Source organism: Myxocyprinus asiaticus, chromosome 11 (genome assembly GCF_019703515.2).
Source record: "Myxocyprinus asiaticus isolate MX2 ecotype Aquarium Trade chromosome 11, UBuf_Myxa_2, whole genome shotgun sequence".
NCBI classification, from domain to species: domain Eukaryota; kingdom Metazoa; phylum Chordata; class Actinopteri; order Cypriniformes; family Catostomidae; genus Myxocyprinus; species Myxocyprinus asiaticus.
In genome coordinates, this window is record NC_059354.1 from 19626789 (window position 1) to 19645256 (window position 18468).

Below are 18468 nucleotides of genomic sequence, written 5' to 3' on the forward strand. Positions count from 1 at the left end.
GCATTTAATGCAAACTAAACTCTTCCTGCTTGCTTTACTAACCCTCAACCGCCGACCTTGCCGATGCTACAGCTTAATGCTGCTACAATGATAACACTACCCCTGACAGGTCAGCCGAGTGAAAGTGCCTTAGGGTGCTGATGTAATGCCTCTCTGATGAAAAGGAGATGATGTTGTGAAAGAAAAAAACAGTTACTAACTTATTGGGAAGGGTCTTCCTTTCTGTGTGTTTTCTCTCCCCTTTTCTGTCATAGCTTTGTATGTCTGTGGTTCTCTATCTATACCTATCTGAAAAACTTTAGGTACTAACTGATGCTCTCAGGGAAGTACATGGAATTCCTTGGTCTAATTCGAATAGTCCAATGACTGACGTCTGAATCGCTGACCTGGAGAAACTACCTGCATGACGTCTACGTGCACCATCACTGCCATCGTTTGAGAATATATCTGTCACCATAGGAGGCTGGTACTTCTGCCATAGGTGCTTCTCTCTAGGCCCAGGACACTTCATCTACACTGACGGATGCCGTGTCACACCCCCAGCACCCAGACGAGACATCCCAGCTCGCTATTGGTTTGGTGAGAAATTTCCTAATTGTGCTTGTGAGAACCAAGATATTATCCGGTACACTTTTTATTACTGTTTCCCCATTAATTAAGCATATCAATAAAATGAAGGTTCTCATCCTCCTCATCATTCTCAGAGCTACCATGCTAGCTCAACCTAATGAAAAAAGTCTGAATCTAGTGGCTGAAAATATAGACTATTTTGAAGCAAGTAGCACCACAAAGATCATTTTTGGTGGAAATTGATTAATCACACTGCCTGAACTTGCACTGGACGGCTAACTTATATAGCCCACCGATTTGCTCTGATGAACATTGATATTGATGTTAAAACAGTCTGTTCGACTTTGTGTAATTTCTTGTATAAACATGATTCTCTTGACACTCTCATCTATAATAGAGTTAGAGAAGTTATTGACATGACTACACCTCTACCAGTCAATGTTAAACCAAGTTTCACTGCACCTGTTTCTATTTGTCACCTCTCCAGATGGGTGGGTTATTCAAGTTGTAATGAAAAATATGTAATTTATGCTCAAATCTGGGGTCCAGTTACCTCTTCTTGGAATTTATGGTTAAAGAGAAATGTCACTCATCTCCCCTTTTTAACTCCAACAGTGTATAAGAATCTTACTGTTTACCCAGATTCGATCATTCTCTCAAGAGATGTTAAATTTGGGGCATTGAAGGATCAATACTGGATCTGTGGCAGCTCTGCTTATGTATGGCTATCACAGTCCTGGTCAGGATGTTGTTTTATAAGTGGTGTTACCACACCCCTCACATTTATTACATCTGATTCTAAGACTGGGCATATCTTAGAAAAATATTCTCCCAAACCTCAAACAAGATTAGGCCTAGACGTGAGTTATACAGACCACATTTGACAATTTCACCTGAAGTGAAAACTTTAGAAGGGATTTTCTCTTGGTAGGAACAGTCCATAATGCTTATCTGATTGACAATATTAGCCTTGAATTGGAAACTTTTGCTGATTATGCAATTTAAGGATTTCATTTGATGACAGACAAAATTAAAAACCTTAGGCTAATTGCTCTGCAGAACAGAGCAGCCCTTGATTATCTCCTAGCTAAAGAAGGAGGGGTATGTGCTATAGTTAGAGAACAGCGCTGTACATTTATCCCTCACTATACTGATAACATGACTGATGTCCTGCAACATATGATTGCCCTCAGAAATGAAACTGACCATCATATGAAGTGTTCCTCTAGTGATAATGACCTTGATTTCTTTTCATGGGTGGGTAAGACATTAGGAAATGCTGCCTGGAATACTTTAAAACAAACTGGGTCAGCAATTGCTTTAATTTTTTTCTTTGTATTTCTCCTGTATGCTGGTACTCGCATTAGTATGTACCTCAGCGCTAAGATGTTCATAAAAAAAACATGGTATATATGCACTTCCTGAAGACAGAATTCCTGATGGCCATGAAGGGATAGTTTAAAATAAGTAAGATAAGATTGATGTGAGTATTAACCCTTACCAGCCGGAGCGTTCAAATTTGGGAACAATTATTCCCATGATTCCTGTCTCAATATCTTCGCCGTCCAATCACCGATTTTATTTCTGAAAACTGCCAGATACTCATGACCATATAAGCTAAAAGCACATCTGATTGGTTAAGGGGTTACTGGGCGTGAATAATAAATGTATCGTCATCCGCATCATCCTCCATTTGCCTGAGCGGAGCAAGAGAGGATACGCTAGGAGATTACCTGAAGTGCTGGACTTACTGCTTCAAATTGAAAACTGAGGTAAGACAAGTTATTTAACATGTGTTGTCAATATTGTCTATTGAAAGTCAAAATGTTTTAGTTATGAAGCATTTATTTGTAGGAGTAATGCTAGTTATTTCTGGAAAAAATGACATGACCGTCGACGTTCATCGGACAGGCAGCTAGCGTCTATTTTTAAGCACATTTCTGTGAAACTTGCTAAATAAACGTGAGCTAGCAATACTATGTAAATGTTTTGCTAAATATCAATAACTTTTTTGGGCAATTTTGTCGCTTGTGAAAAATCTGCCTGAAGTAATGTGAGGCAGAGAGCAGATGCTGTTCAGACCTGCCTGGAAACTGGCCTGCTAGTTAGATAAGTTATCTAGCTTGTTAATTTTCCATGTAAAAAATGGTAGATATCTTTCTATAATTTAGCAGATAGCCTTACCAATCCATCACACAGACATGATTTTAGGTTGTGTGTATCTTCCTGTTCACAAGGAAAGTGTAAGAGGGCTGGCTGCAGTTGGACATTCTGGTTAGTCTGCAAGCCTTTGGTGACTACTCAGTGTACGGATTTGTGAAGAACACACTGCTGGCTACCAATTGTTGTACTTTTTTCTGTTGTAGAGATGGATAGAGACTATGGCTCCCAGCTCAGCACCCTCAAGAGGAGGAGGCGGCTGACTGCTGTTGAGCTTAGGTTCACACCTTTCATATCGCTTCTGAAGACATAGATTTAACAACTGAATTCATATGGATTACTTTTATGTTGCCTTATGTGATAGTTGGAGCTTCAAAATTTTGGCACCTGTTCACTTGCATTGTATGGACCAAAAGAGATGAGAAATTCTTCTAAAAATCTTCATTTGAGTTCAGCAGATGAAAGTAAGTCACACATCTGTGTATGGCATAAGGGTGAGTAAATGATGAGAGAAATTAAATTTTTGGGTGAACTATTCCTTTATCAAAGTAAAAATACTTTGTTACTGTCTACCATACTGAACCCTGAAAGAGTCTTTCAATAAATCTTCAGAAGGGACTGATGATGATAAATAACATTTTGTAGTGAAGTTTATGCTTTCTTTATTTCTTTCTTTTCTTTGTTTATTTATTGCAGTGTAGGAGGGACATTGTTGTGACTTGTAACTAGGTACTTGGATTGTCTGATCTGATCAAAGGACACAGTTGACCTTTAAAGTTTGAGAAGCACTGATCTAAAGGAAGGGTCATACCCTTTGCTCTTGACAGGAAACGAAGGTCTGGAATCCTGGAGAGACTCCAAAGCCCAGCTGATGGATGTAGGGTGGCTCTTCCTGACTGTGGATCTGAACACGGATTCCTGCCTCTAAAGATGTCTCATCTTTAAAATAAATAAAAATAAAAAAAATGAATGAGAAAGAAAGAGTAAGAGAGCAGAAAAGGGCAGAGAACACAAAGATAAGACTCACAAATCCTTCTATAAATATGAGAAAAACAACAAATAAAACTGGAATTTAAAAATGTTGATCTACAGATTGTGCAGACACACCTCTGAGAACCAGAAAATATAGGATGACTTTGCAACTTACATTAACTGTGCAATTTAATTAAGTAAAATAAAAAAAAAGAAGTTTAGTCAAAAAAGCTGTGGTAAAAGTAACCCATTCACTCTCTAAATCACATCTTCTGCAGATCATTTGCTTTAACTCAGCATACTCTCATCATCTACCCACCTTCATGCCACTCCAAGCTGAATTACTTTTTAAACATATTAGGACAAGTCCTCTTGCATACAAAACAAATACTGTACCAGCAGGCTTTAAAGAACTACTTAATTGTACATACTAGTGCCCCCACAGATAAAAATAGGTGCACTGGGGGAAATCATCTCAGTGTGGCATTAAAACTCACTTGTCTCCTTCCAGATTGGCAGATATTCATCCTGTTGAATGTCCAACATGATCTCCAGCCCATTTCCCATCCCTCCTTGCTTTGTCTTCCTGGAGTTTGTTTTGTTTCCATTGAAAGTGTAGCATTTCCCATATCTTGTATAAACCTATGAAAAAAAACATGAATCATTACAAATGTCAGAGTTGGGCACTGGGGAGGCCAAAACAACAAATATGCTGGAATATTTGGGAGACATAATGTTTGTTTATCCATTGTTTAATATCATAAGGATGAACCTTTTGATCCCTTAAAGTGATGCCTTTTGAAGGTGTTTATGATTCAACTGGGAAAATGTCACTTTAAACATCAAAAGTTTTGAGGCATTCAAATCTTTACAGAAGACTTAGAAGGAAGTTTTCCAGCTTTCAGTGATTGAAAGGAGACATAAGTTAAAAAAAACAAAAACAAACAAACAAACAAAAAAAAAAAACATTAGGGTGCATTACCCTGTCAGTGGGTATTTGTATTCTGTGGGAAAGCAAGCAATGTTTTCTCTATCTCAATCCTGTCATATTCGTTTTGACAAGAGAGTGAGACTCCTCAAACAAGAGGAATATGAATAGTCCACATCCTCAGAAAAACAAATTCTCCTCCAAAGTGAACTGATCACATCAGAATAATTGCTCCATATGGGTAAAATAGATAAGAGTAGACACAGTCAAAAGCAATAACTTTTGAAACTGGACTTAATAACCTTTCCCTAAACCACAGCCACCAAAAAAAAAATAAAAAAAATAAAGCACACTGATTGTTGTTTATAGTTCTTGTATCCCTTGAAGTAAAAGTGACAAAAAGACTATTATTCAGAGTCCTGTTATGAAATTATCAAGAATAAAAGACAAAAACACTGACAAATAAATGCCAGGATGGAATAGATCAACAAAAAGGACAGACAGTTGACACAGTAATAACAAGAACTCTAAATGGGTTTCCAATGCCTCCCAATACAGAACAACAACAAGCAATAAAATCAACCACTGTCAAAGAAAGTTCTAGAGATGATAGAGCTTTTAACTTTAGTCCTGGGGACCTGGAAACCCATTTTTTTTCTGACATTTTCTTTCCAGAACATTTTTGGTTCCAACCTTTAGCATGAACAGCATGGCTATGGTGATTAACCTGCTAGACCAGCATAAACCAGCCTGGACTATCTTAGAAATTCATACTGGTCTAAGATGGTCTTTTCAGCAGGGAGATTGACTTTAAAAATCATTGTTATAAATCAGCCACATTTCTGTGATGGCAGTGCTTGTTCTGATGAGGAGGGACATTAAGGGGCCACACTTGCATGTAACACATGACTGTTCATTCAGCATCCTGCGTGTGGAGTCTGATCTCAGCTGGCTCTGTGCCGAATCAAAGCGAGCCTCTCTGAGCGGTATGTGCGTGCTGTAATTGCTAGCTGCAGCTGTGGGCACAGTTCCTCATACAGCTGTAGTTAAAGCTGGAGACAGCCACTGATTTCACAAGCAGACGGTGGTCAAACAGGATAAAAGAACACAGATATAAACATTATTTAATTTAATCAGAATACAGACAGACAATACACATAGGCATATTTAAGCAATAAGGTTTGAGAAGCTGTGTTATTTTGTGAATATAGTCATGGTTGAAGGCCTTGAGTGCCTCATTAACAGCATGACATTGAGTGCCTTATTGCTTCACTAAAATGGCTACTACTTATTAAAGAAATATTAAATAAACATATTAAAGGTAAGGACAAAATTTTACTGAAATGTAATTTTATTAAACAAATTCATTAAGTGTCATTCTTCTGCTAAAATTTATTTTGATATAGAAAAATGAAGATACAGAAAATGAAGCCTATTTTTTGGGCCATTAAGGTTTTTTTTGTTGTTGTTTTTTTTCATTTTGTGACTATTTCTATGATAGTAAAATATGCACATTTGACCCCCCCACCCCCAATTCTCACTACAGCAATGTGAAAATGTTTTAATTATCATATTCTTATGATACTGCATAGTATTTAAATTGTAAAGTATTTATACATCATAGCAGTATTCCCTTGGTACCAGATTTTATTTTTGCTGATTTAAAAAAAAAAAAAAAAAAAAAAAAAAAAAAAAAAAAAAAAAAAAATTTGATAACACTTTACAATAAGTTTCCATTCATTAACATTAGTTAATGCATTAGGTATCATGAACAAACAATTAACAATAGTTATATATTTGTTACACAATTTATTAATCTTTGTTAATGTTAGTTAAGAAAAATACAATTGTTCATTGTTAGTTCATGTTAGTTCATAGTGCATTAACTAATGTTAACAAATACAACTTTTGGGGCCTGGGTAGCTCAGCGAGTATTGACGCTGACTACCACCCCTGGAGTCGCAAGTTCAAATCCAGGGTGTGCTGAGTGACTCCAGCCAGGTCTCCTAAGCAACCAAATTGGCTCAGTTGCTAGGGGGGGTAGAGTCACATGGGGTAATCTACTCGTGGTCTCAATTAGGGGTTCTCGTTCTCAATGGGGCACATGGTAAATTGTGCGTGGATCGTGGAGAGTAGCATGAGCTTCCACATGCTGTGAGCCTCTGTGGTGTCATGCACAGGGTTGGGTTACTTTTGAAATGTATTCCACTATAGATTACAGAATACATTGTAAATGTAAAACAGAAAACACTGTAAAATGTAATTTGTAACATATTTCATTAGATTACTCAAGGTCAGTAATGTATTCTAAGTACTTTGGATTACTTCTTCAGCACTGGTGATTTCACTTGTTTTGACTATAAAAACTCTGCCAGTACAGTAAGACAAAATACACATGTTAAAAATACATTCTCTGAAATGTTTCTAAAACAACATAGATCTAATTGATCTTGTTTTAAGGACTTTTAGATATTTTTACAGGAAAACAATAAAAAATTATTATCAAGAATAAGATTTTTGCCTTAATATCAAAGGTCTTACTAGAAAATAAAAAAAAAAAACATAATTATGATCCAACATGAATTTTCTTGATAAAAAAATATGATCGTGCCTGGTAACATGTGCATGTAAAATGGCTAGAAATAGCATTTTTGTTACACCTGCAGCGTCTGCTATCTCTCCAGAATGCCGCCAGAGGTCTCCATCTCCGGAATTCTAGCTTTCCCTTCATGAACTACATTTCCCATAATCCATCGCTCAGAATGATTACTCACTCACCTGTTTCATATTATCCCAGACTATTTAAGTTCTCTGTTTACCTGCATTCAGTGCCAAGTCTTGTTCTGCAATTCTGAGCATTATTACCATTCCTGTGTTTTTGACTCCTGCCTGTTTATCGTATTTGCCTGCCTACTTGTGAGTTTTTGGACCTTTTGCCTCTTTATTGGATTACCCCACTGTCTCTCGGATTTACTTGGTTTGCATTTCTTGGACTGTCTTCTGTGTACCGGACTCTTGCCTGTTTTGTCATTTATCCTTTTATTTGCTACTTTGTTGTACTCTTCATATGTTTATTAAACTGCACATGGATCTTAACATAACCGCCCCAGCATCTTTGCTACAATTTTAGCTTGGCATAAAGCTGACAATTTAAACAAGGTTTATTTCTATTTTTTCTGCTCCAATCTTACTCTGTCTGCTTGTATGAATGTAACGCATCATAAAGTGTTTCACTGACATTCAAATGCACTTTGGATTGCATTTAATGTTTTCCATCTGAAAGTACTAAATATTAAATGAAACAAATTACAATAAAATGCAAAGTAATCTCTTCAGTGATCAAAATACTTCTTGAATGCAACTGTATTGTAATTACCAACAATTTAAATTGTAACTGTAGTGGAATACAGTTACATATGTTTTAGGTGAGTAACCACACCACTAAGTTCTACTAAGTAGTGGGATTTGGGCATTCCAAATTGGGAGAAAAGGGGATAAAATTATTAAAAATATATATAAATAAATACAACTTTTTTGATTTTAAATTAACAGTATATGTTCAAATTAACAGTAACTAAGATTAAAAAATGCTTAAGTATTGTTAGTTCATGTTAACTAATGTTAACAAATGAAACCTTATTGTAAAGTGTTACCAAAAAATAATTGTACAACAGCACCTTCTATAATTCAGTAAAAAAAAAAAAAAAAAGTTATGGTAATATCATCATAAAAAAAAATGGGAATAGTAAAAGTAAAACATCTGGGCGCATTAAGGTAATGAGAATTAGGCAGCCCGATCATGAAAATTACGTGACTCTGGCAACGTTTTTGTAAAATGAAAATATGTGGTTTGTACACATTGCGGCAGTTTCTAGGTGAAATGTCCACTGTGTGGGGCTAAAAACGAGTTAAATGTTCTCCCAAACAGATGATGTTTTTAAGGATTTTAATAAACAAAACCTTCCTCCCTAAACCTAACATACAGTGTCATAAAAAAAATGTGAGATGAAATACACAACTGATAAAGCAACCATGCCATTTTGTGGTGCTTCTATGACACTTTCGGCTCACGCGTTGACTCGCATGCTTTGCCGGTCTCGTGCCCTGTTCTTTAGAGTTGCAAGTACAACACTCTATCAGTTGAGCTTGCATGCAAACTAATCATGCTGGAATAAGTTTGTAAATGTTCCCAGCATAAACCTGTAGTCTGCAAACAAGCAGCGCCTTGTCATTCCAACACAAAGAGGCAAAACATCACTTTCACAGACTTTTGTCTTCACTCGACCTTGATGGTGGAACGACCTTCCCAACTCCATCTGTGAAGCAGACTCCCTCTCTGTCTTCAAAAAGCGGCTAAAGACACACATTTTTCCATGAGCACTTGACCATACACTCATAATAAAAACAAACATATTTTTTCTTGTTGCACTCTAATCTCTGTCTTGGATAGTATTTTACTGATGCAATTGAAATTTTGTAATGCAGCACTTTTCATACTGCTGTCTCCTTGAGATGAATTGCTTATGCTGTTATCCCACAGTTTTGCTCTAAAACTTCAACTTTCAAGGGACAGTGGGCTTTGTGTTCTCAAATGATGTTTTATGGAAGCTTTCCCATCATGCAGCAGTGGAAACGGCTTCTGGCACAGTCTCTTCTGCCTCATTTCACTGCTTTAGAGCCCAGTGCCCAGAGCACCACTGATTGATGGACCATTTTCTCTGGTAACATCTCGCCCAAAGTCAGCAAAGGTAAACAGTCAACTTTTGTCTGTTCCCAGAAACAGCCACCCAACTGTAGTTTGTTACTAAAAACCCCAGTGCACAGGTGTCTCTATTTGATAAATTATAGGCATTTAAATTTGTATCTAAATCTTTTTGTCTAAATTGCATCTACATTTACATATTTGACAATGTTATTATCCAAATCAAATAACAGTGCATTGCAAACATACACATTTTATCAGTATGTACAGTGTATGCTCAAGGATAGTTAAAACCATGACCTTGGTACTACTAGCGCCATGCTCTACCAGTTGAGTTACAGCAAAAAGATCTGGATCTAAAACTGATTCTGTATCTTTATCTGATTCTGTATGTGTATTAGATTTTAAAGCATTTCTTCTCTCCATATTGTAATATGCCACCACAAATCAGTAAATTATAATGTAACACCTGGGTAAAAAATATAGAATGCACTTTTTGGAATAAACATTTTTATTCCATTGCAACATCATCTGCAAAAGTTAATCTGAATTTAATGAATTTGCTCAAATTACAGTAATTTAGCAGCATGGAGGAGAGAATCATTTTATTCTTGCAAATACAATATTTGCTTACCTTTGAAGATCTTTCATAATGGACTACTAAAATGCAAGCTTTCAGCTGCAACCCCTTTTGGAGATGGGCCTGACTGAAAAGCATTTGCATAAATCTTTCCTTTCCACTAAGACTTACTTAACTGAGCTTAATGTCTGGCCATTAGCTGTCCTCAGACAGTATTTTCCCATCGAAATTACTTCTTTTTTTTCTCCTATCACTTGCTCTTCCTTGCTGCACTGAATTTCCACCCCAAAATGAAGCACAACCAAAAGCCTCTCATTTATCGCAGCCATCTGACGGATTTCACAGCTCGCTGTTCTTCAATTATCCAGGGAAGCTACATGGGAACTTCAGTTTCTTAACATGCTGTATGTGAGTTGGCGTAAAGAACCTGTGAATAAAAGTGGGTTTAAATTCAGCACTGGTGTTTTAAGGATTTGAGCTAACTGCTTTCATATAGATTTTTAGGATCAGGGTTGTTGAGAGTCTAAAATATCCTAAAAATTTTGTTATAGTGTGGTCAAATGTGGTGCTTTAATTGACGGGATGTTGAATCAAACATCTTGTTTAATCCGAGGCATGCCTGATGGGTATTGGGGAAAACACATTTGAGATTTTTCTGACAAAATTTTGCTGTTAAAAGAAGAGAATCAGAATCAGAATGAGCTTTATTGCCAAGTATGCTTACATATACAAGGAATTTGTCTTGGTGACAGGAGCTTCCACTGCACAACAATACAATACAGCAACAAGACAGAGATGATAATAAAAAATTATTAAAAAAATAAAAATAGAATGAAATAAAAATTGAATAGAAAATAAAGTATATATAGAATACACAATAAGAACATATATACATACATACACACACACACACACACATAGTGCAAATCTAAATACAAATCTGTTATATACAGTGCAAGGGAATGTAATGGCAGAAGAGGTAGGATGTGTTGGATAAATATAAAAAGACTAAACTGTGAATTGCACATAATTATTGCTCAATGGGGCAGTTTTAGCTGTTCATGAGATGGATAGACTGAGGGAAAAAACTGTTCCTGTGCCTGACGGTTCTGGTGCTCAGTGCACTGAAGCGTCGGCCAGAAGACAACCATTCAAAAATGTAGTGGGCAGGGTGTTTGGGGTCCAGAGTGATTTTTCCAGCCTTTTTCCTTACTCTGGAAGTGTATAGTTCTTGAAGCGAGGGGAGGGGGCAACCAATAATCCTCTCAGCAGTCCAAACTGTCCTTTGTAGTCTTCTGATATCCGATTTCATAGCTGAACCAAACCAGAAAGTTATTGAAGTGCAGAGGACAGACTCAATGACTGCTGAGTAAAACTGTATCAGCAGCACCTGTGGCAGGTTGAACTTCCTAAACTGGTGAAGGAACTACAACCTCTGCTGGGCCTTTTTCACAATTGAATCAATGTGTGTCTCCCACTTCAGGTCCTGTGACATGGTAGTGCCCAGGAACCTGAATGACTCAACTGATGCCACAGTGCTGTTTAGAATGGTGAGGGGGTCGATGTTTGGGTGTTCCTCCTAAAGTCCACAATCAATTACATGGGTCATTTGCACAGTGGGTGCTAACCATGCTCTAAAATTAACACTCACCAAGTGCCAAAATAGGTCAAATCAAGTTACTCGCAAACATAATACATTGTAAAAATAATAATCTGAACCTTGCTGATGAAAGTGACATAGTCGATTCAGATCAAACTATCTACTGTACTAAAGAAAATATCTGCACAATGACTTTAACCTCAGTGAAAAATGTACTATTATAAGTTTTTTTCTATCCAGAAATTCGTTGCAAGACATGTGGAATATGTCATGTATTAAGCCACCAAAGTGTGAGAAACTATGACAGAGACTGACTCATCACAAGCGCGTACCACTCCTATCTAGAAGCATAATTTAGAGTAAAAAAAAAAGTACATAAATATTTATCTATTTCACACCAAAAATTATTGTGTCGATTTAGAAGACATTACTTTAACAGCTGGTGTCATATGGATGATGTTTATGCTGACTGTCTGTGATCTTTGGAGCTTCAAAAGATAAATCTCCATTCACTTGCATTTTAAGGACCTACTGAGCTCAAATATTTTCTATTTTTCTTGAAATGTGTTCTGGTTAAGAAAGAAAGTCATATCATGAGGGTGAGTAAATAATGAGAGAATTTTCATTTTTGGGTGAACTATCCCTTTAAGTACAGAATCTTCAAGTTATAGTGTAGAGTGAGGCATGTCTTTCTATTGCCTTGCATTTAAAAATCTTTAGAGTAAATGCTGGAAACATTTAAACAGTCAGACTAAACAGTTTAGTTGGAAAGTAAGTGCCGCACAATGCTACGCTCCATTAGTTCAGCTCTCGTGGGCAGCTGCTCAATTCTGTATCTGTGGTGTCTCTTTGGCAGACTATCAAACACATTACATTTATTGTATCAATTCTAAACTTCATTAAACAACTATTTTCTTAAGTAGCTTATTCATCATGCATAACATGCAGAGAAATCATGTTTCAGAGACTCATCGGCACCGTCTTACACTTGTACAGAGAGGATTATCAGAGTTCTTTATCTCGCTACATTAAGCTGAGATAGAGACACTCGCAGATTTGACACAATCTGACACTCAGACAGGATGTATCAGTACAAAAGCATGACCCTCACTGGTAAACAGAGCCCCTCTATTGTGACTGTTCATGAGTGGAACAATACAATGAAAAATACATCAAGTAATCACAGGACAGAAGACTATCAGTCAAATGTTTCAAAGTCTAAGGGAGCATGAGAGAGTGATACAAATATAATGGAAAAATACCTTCAATATAACATCAAAGCTTTACACTTTACATTTGTCTTATAGGAAAAATCGTGGATGTTGAGGTCACAAAAATAATGGTCCTCCTTGGACCTTGAAAATAGTAAAGGTGCTGAATGTAATTATTTTCTGAATAAAGACTTTAAATGACACTGTCTTTGCCACAACCTAAAAACAAATTGAAGCCACAAGTCGTATGGACTACTTTTATGATGTCTTCATACTGCACCTTTACTAGTCTTACAGTGGTTCTAGTTCTAATCTGAGGGTGATAATGCTCTACTTTATGTTTTATAGATAATTTTCTAAGACAATGTCAAATGAATTTTGTAAAAGGCTACTTCAAAAGCTTGCCAGATAACCACATTAATTCAATTCTTTTACAATATACACAGATTCACTCTTTGTCTTAAGCCTGATATGCTTGTCTTAATTGTCATTGAAATAGTGCGACTGCTGTTACAGATGAATGTACTGTTCTTCTTATGCATTACAGACATAAGTCCTGTTGGTGATTTTTCTCTTTCTAGTATCCTTGCATGTACAGTCTCATGTGAAAATTACCAGACTGATCTCACTGTAAATTTGGCAAATATTTTAACTACTGCCCCCAGTGGCTGAATCTGGAAATCTTAATCAAAGTATGGGCATGAGTGAGCACCAGTTTCTGTATGAAATGTTCACAGAGGGGTGCCAAAAGCAAGCAATTTTTAGTTGTAAATTATGTATTACAGTCAACAGGAATGTACATTTTATTAACCCTACAACAAACCCAAACCACAACCCTAAACCTAATCATCAGTGGAGTAAAAATGTAATTTTAGAGGGAAAATGCAACCTATGAATCACGCTCATCATTGTTCATGTGAACACAATTACTTCCTGGTTCCCACAGGACCAGATCCCTTGTCTCCTAGGCTGCTCACGCAATGATCTATCAGTAGCACCACAGGAAAAGGTAAACACATTTGATTTAACCTTTTCACATTTGAGTTTCTCCTGTTCTGACGGATCTCCCAGCATGAGTTCTTTAATGTGCACTGTAATTAAAATAAATCTTACCTTACACTTCACAGCAGATGCACTGGAGGACAGATTACATCACAGCGGGTGCACTGGAAGTCAGATTATATATTATCAAACATATAATGTGGATTTTAGATGTTTATAATGATTAATTATGATAGATAAGATGCGATCGCGAATGCACTTGCCGGCTATGCGCACTGCCATATTTTTGTTGCTGTGCAAGATGGGATTCTGAGTTTGTATCATCATAGAAGCATACAAAAGGAGGAGCACTGAATGTTCAAAAAACCCAGCCCTTTAACTCTCCCATCCCGGAAGTGTTTAGAATCAGTGACGGATGGAATGGGAGAAGGCTTGAGTGGACTGACTAGTTTGTATATTCTTTGAAATCAGAAAACATGGCCCCAGGGCAGCATCTAAACAGTGCGCTCCAACAGTAACGGCTTTATACTTTTATTTAGTGACTGTTTTTAAGTTTGTAACATATAGAAATAAAGATATTGTAATGTTTAAAAGACTATTTGAGCAGCTGGTTCATTATGACAGCTGCTTCAGCCATTATGACAACCGATTTTGCCGGTAAACAGCAGCAGGAATGCAGATCACACCGGTTTGATCGTACGCGTCTGAGCCCATCCTAGTGTAATCACACCGGTTTGATCATACGTGCAAAAGGGTTAATGTAATAATGTTGAATGGAAGACCGCGCTTGTCAGTAAATCAATAGAATGGGGTCAATTTCAGGGTACCAGAACATTCGGTAGCAACATGTTAAGTTCCTGTGTGATCAAAGTTGCAGGGTTTGACATCTTTACATCACATGAGCTGAAAGACTGGCAATAACTTTGCACAGACAAGGTTAGTTACTTATGTTATCTTAACTAATCATATGTTGCCTTGCCCCCTATATATATACATATATATATAGTAAGTGTGTAGTAACTGTAAAGATGATTTTAGCTTGTTTTTACAAATTTAGGAATGAGCTGAAATTACTGTCTAAAATAATCGATACCATGCCAGAGGTGCTGTTGATAGAGCTTAAATAGTTTTGAAGGCAGAAAATGTATGACAAAATGCATGACACATTTTAAACATCAATGCATAAACCTTTCATAAAGCATTCCCCATGTCTTCTCATTCTTGATGAGTGCAGATTTCATGTAAATGTCTGTGTCTTATGGTCCACAGTAGGCAGATATGCCCATTATACACAGGATTTAAATGTGAGGAAGTGTTGTGTGCTCTCCTTGTTTGACTCTTGCACTCTGCTTCAAGGTGGGATGTCACCATGGCTTAATCTCAAACTGTCACTGTCTTCCTCATCACTCTTGCTCAGGCCTCCAGAGAGAGTGAAAAAACAAAACAAAGGATGAAACACTGAAGCCATCCTACTGTAGAGCCATCCCATTAAAAGGCACATATTGATAATCTCAAGGGATCTTCAGGTGAGGCAAGTGCCCCCCCCCCCCCCCCCCCATATATATATATTTTTATATATAGATATGAAAACTATGAAAACTTGATTTCCCCCAAAATTGTAAACACTGTGACTCTGTGGTGCTATCAAAACATTGCTCTGTTTGTTTAAGCATCGTGACCAGTGCAACATAGTAACTTTGGTTAAACCAATGCTGTTAGTTTGGGGCGGGATTATCTATCTTTAACCCAACCAATTAAAGACAGGGGGAGAAAACCTGAACTTTTTTTTTTCATTTACTTTTGGGATGCAGGTTTTAAAAAAGTTTTAAAAAGTGAGAGTTTTAAACTAATGGACAAACAGTTAGGAACAGAGCCTCTCTTTGTAGACTCACATGACGTCAACTCAAACTTTGCTTAGGAATGATTTTGCTCTAAACAAACAGTTACTGATTTAATATATTTTGATGTCTTAGCCCTGTTCAAATATTACAGGCTAAGAATATTTAAAGGAATGGTTCTCTTAAAAATGAAATTCTCTCATCATTTTCTCACCCTCATGCCATCCCAGATGTGTATGACTTTCTTTCTTCTGCAGAACAGAAATGAAGATTTTTAGAAGAATATTTGGTAAAATTTTCTATGAAGCCCATATTTATAATGCATTGTAAAGGCATTACAATGCATTAGTAATGTCTCATAATACACCTTATAATATGTTATAACTTCTCATAAATAATTATAACCACAATTATAATACATTATAATACTTACCTATTCATAGTTATACTTTAGAATATAATGCATTATAACACCAGCAACATCCAATTTTATCTGCAGAAGTTATAATGTATTATATATATTTGTAAAATATATATATTTTAGCTCTGTTGGTCCTCTCAATGCAAGTGAATGGTAGCCAGAACTCTGAAGGTCCAAATATTACATAAAGGCAGCATAAAAGTAATCCATATGACTCCAGTGATTTGTCTTCCGAAGTGATCCAATCGGTTTTGGGTGAGAACAAAACAAAATATTGCTCCTTTTTCACTTTACATCTTGTCATTGCAGTCTCTAGGCACGATTATGATTTCAAGCTTGATTACACTTCCTAATGCTTCATGCATGCACAGAGCGCTGGATGGCGCTATAGGAAGTGTTAAAATTACGATCGCCAAGTAGACCACTGACAAGATTTAAAGTGAAAAAGGAATTACATTTTGGTCTGTTCTCACTCAAACCAATTGGATCGCTTCAGAAGACATTGATTAAACAACTGGAGTCCACATTTCCACCAGGTATTAAGATGCATTTCAGGTGATCTGATCCCAAGAGGTCAGCTCTAAATACAGGTGTAAACAGGGTCTAAAATGTTTTGTGAATGGATCCCATAAAAAAACACATTCGAATGTAGTCAATAACTACATAACCTCATAAACGCTAATCCATCTTGATGCGTCCCGTACAGCAGTGAAGCACCACCCCTCAACTGTCAGTCAACTGCTGCACTAAAACAAGAGTTTAAACTTTGCTGGAAACAAGCGGCTTTAAAATGTTATAACTGCCTGCTTGGAAAATTTGAAAGAGTGAAAACATACACAAGCAGGAGAACTTCAATGATCTTCTTCAGCGTGTCTGATATCAACATGCAGGGACACAGATGACAAGCACAAACATCTCAGGTTAATACAGGTGATCCACTAAAATAACAGATAATTTTGCTCATAATTTTGCGTTTGTGCTTAGATCAAATTTTAGATGCATCTGGGTAAAACACACCATTTTTCGAGCTTTCTTTGTCTATTCAGACTTTGTTGCGCTTTATTGTCATGCAGTAACAGACATACTGACATACTACAGTGATTGATATATGTCGTCATCAAATCAGAGACTCTCCCCTTAAAATTCAAACGCAAGTGGTAATACAGGAAATGCATTTAAGCGAACAGATGTAAACAGCGATGTGATTGGATCACCCTAGACGCATCTTAATACCAGGTGTAAATGGGGTCTTTGTAGTGTGGTCAGTAGAATACATTGCTCATAATGCTGCAGTAAGTATCTTTGAGACCTGATGATAAAGTCAGCGCCTGATGGTGGTCAGATAACCTTTCCATTTTACTTGCACTTTGATGGGCTGAATCAGAGCTCAGCTGAGGGGGAAATGTGCAACTGTGCAAGCTTGTGTGGCTCCGTCGCCCTTAAAGGTGAAGTGTGCAATTTCTGCACCATTATCAGCACCAAACAAAATTGCAAAAATAATGACTGTTGCCAAACAGGTTTCCCGAACACTCCCCTTATCTGTTAATTTTTGATCAAACAAATAATCCTGTTAAAAACCCATTCCATTGTTTGAGCCAATATTGCTATGTCAGGCTGGTTGGGATGCTTAAACAAACAGAGTATTGATAGTGCCACAGAGTTTACAATTTTCAGGGGATTCAACCTACGAATGGCTAACTTATTGTTGTCTCTGCACATTAAATTGGGATAGGATTAAGTATTTAAACATTCCAAAAATTACACACTTTATCTAAGAATTCCTTTTTAGTTGTCCCCTTTTCTTCTTGTTTGCATTTTGGTGCTCAGTATTTGGTGACTGTGTCTGTTAATAAGATGCTCTGGGCTGCTGCAACAAACCCTGTCGCCTTATTTTTTTTGTGGCACAGTTTCTTTCCTTTGGTTTTAATTAAGGTGCCTTTCTTTTTAACTTAAGCCTCCACTTCCCCTGCTTTCAATCTTCTCACTACAGAGAAGCAACACCTTTAGTATTCACTGTGTAGTTCTGTACTACATACTTGTGATAGCTGAGATATAGCCAAAAAGCGGATAACATTTTGCTGATAGCTAAATAACTTCCTCAAATGCTATCAGCACTACACCATGTCCTAATTAAATCTGTGGAGGAAAAATAGTGAATTAAGTAACCTGGGCTGTTGTGCTTTGATTGCCCTTGGAATCAGACAGCAAGACAAACACTAGATAGATGTTGCCTACAGAGTTTCAGAAGTGCTCAGTCTAAAGTGTGTGCGTGACACAGAAATATGTTGCTCTGCTCATGTAAATAAGACATGCAGCACTAGATTTATTCACAAGATGGTGCAATAGCAACAAAATTACATAGGGAAAAAAAATTGTATGAGGAAAGTTTCAAAAATTGAGTACAGGTCAAAGGGTAATCAAGAATAATTGGAAAAGCTGAAAGACTGATTGTTTTTGACTACGTTTTTTTTTTTTTTTTTTACA

The 18468-nt window shown here is 36.8% G+C and overlaps 2 protein-coding genes across 2 annotated transcripts in view; one reads left to right on the forward strand and one right to left on the reverse strand.

Annotated features, from left to right (window-relative positions):
* fev (FEV transcription factor, ETS family member) overlaps positions 1-18468 on the forward strand; it is a 312131-nt gene that overhangs the window by 292197 nt on the left and 1466 nt on the right. The gene's annotated exons all lie outside the window — the stretch shown is intronic.
* asic4a (acid-sensing (proton-gated) ion channel family member 4a) overlaps positions 1-18468 on the reverse strand; it is a 205485-nt gene that overhangs the window by 34630 nt on the left and 152387 nt on the right. The window contains exons 2-3 of the mRNA XM_051710027.1: positions 4200-4344; positions 3542-3669 (exon numbers count right to left, since the gene is read on the reverse strand). Coding sequence (XP_051565987.1) covers positions 3542-3669; positions 4200-4344 — 273 coding nt within the window. The remainder of the gene's footprint in view (positions 1-3541; positions 3670-4199; positions 4345-18468) is intronic.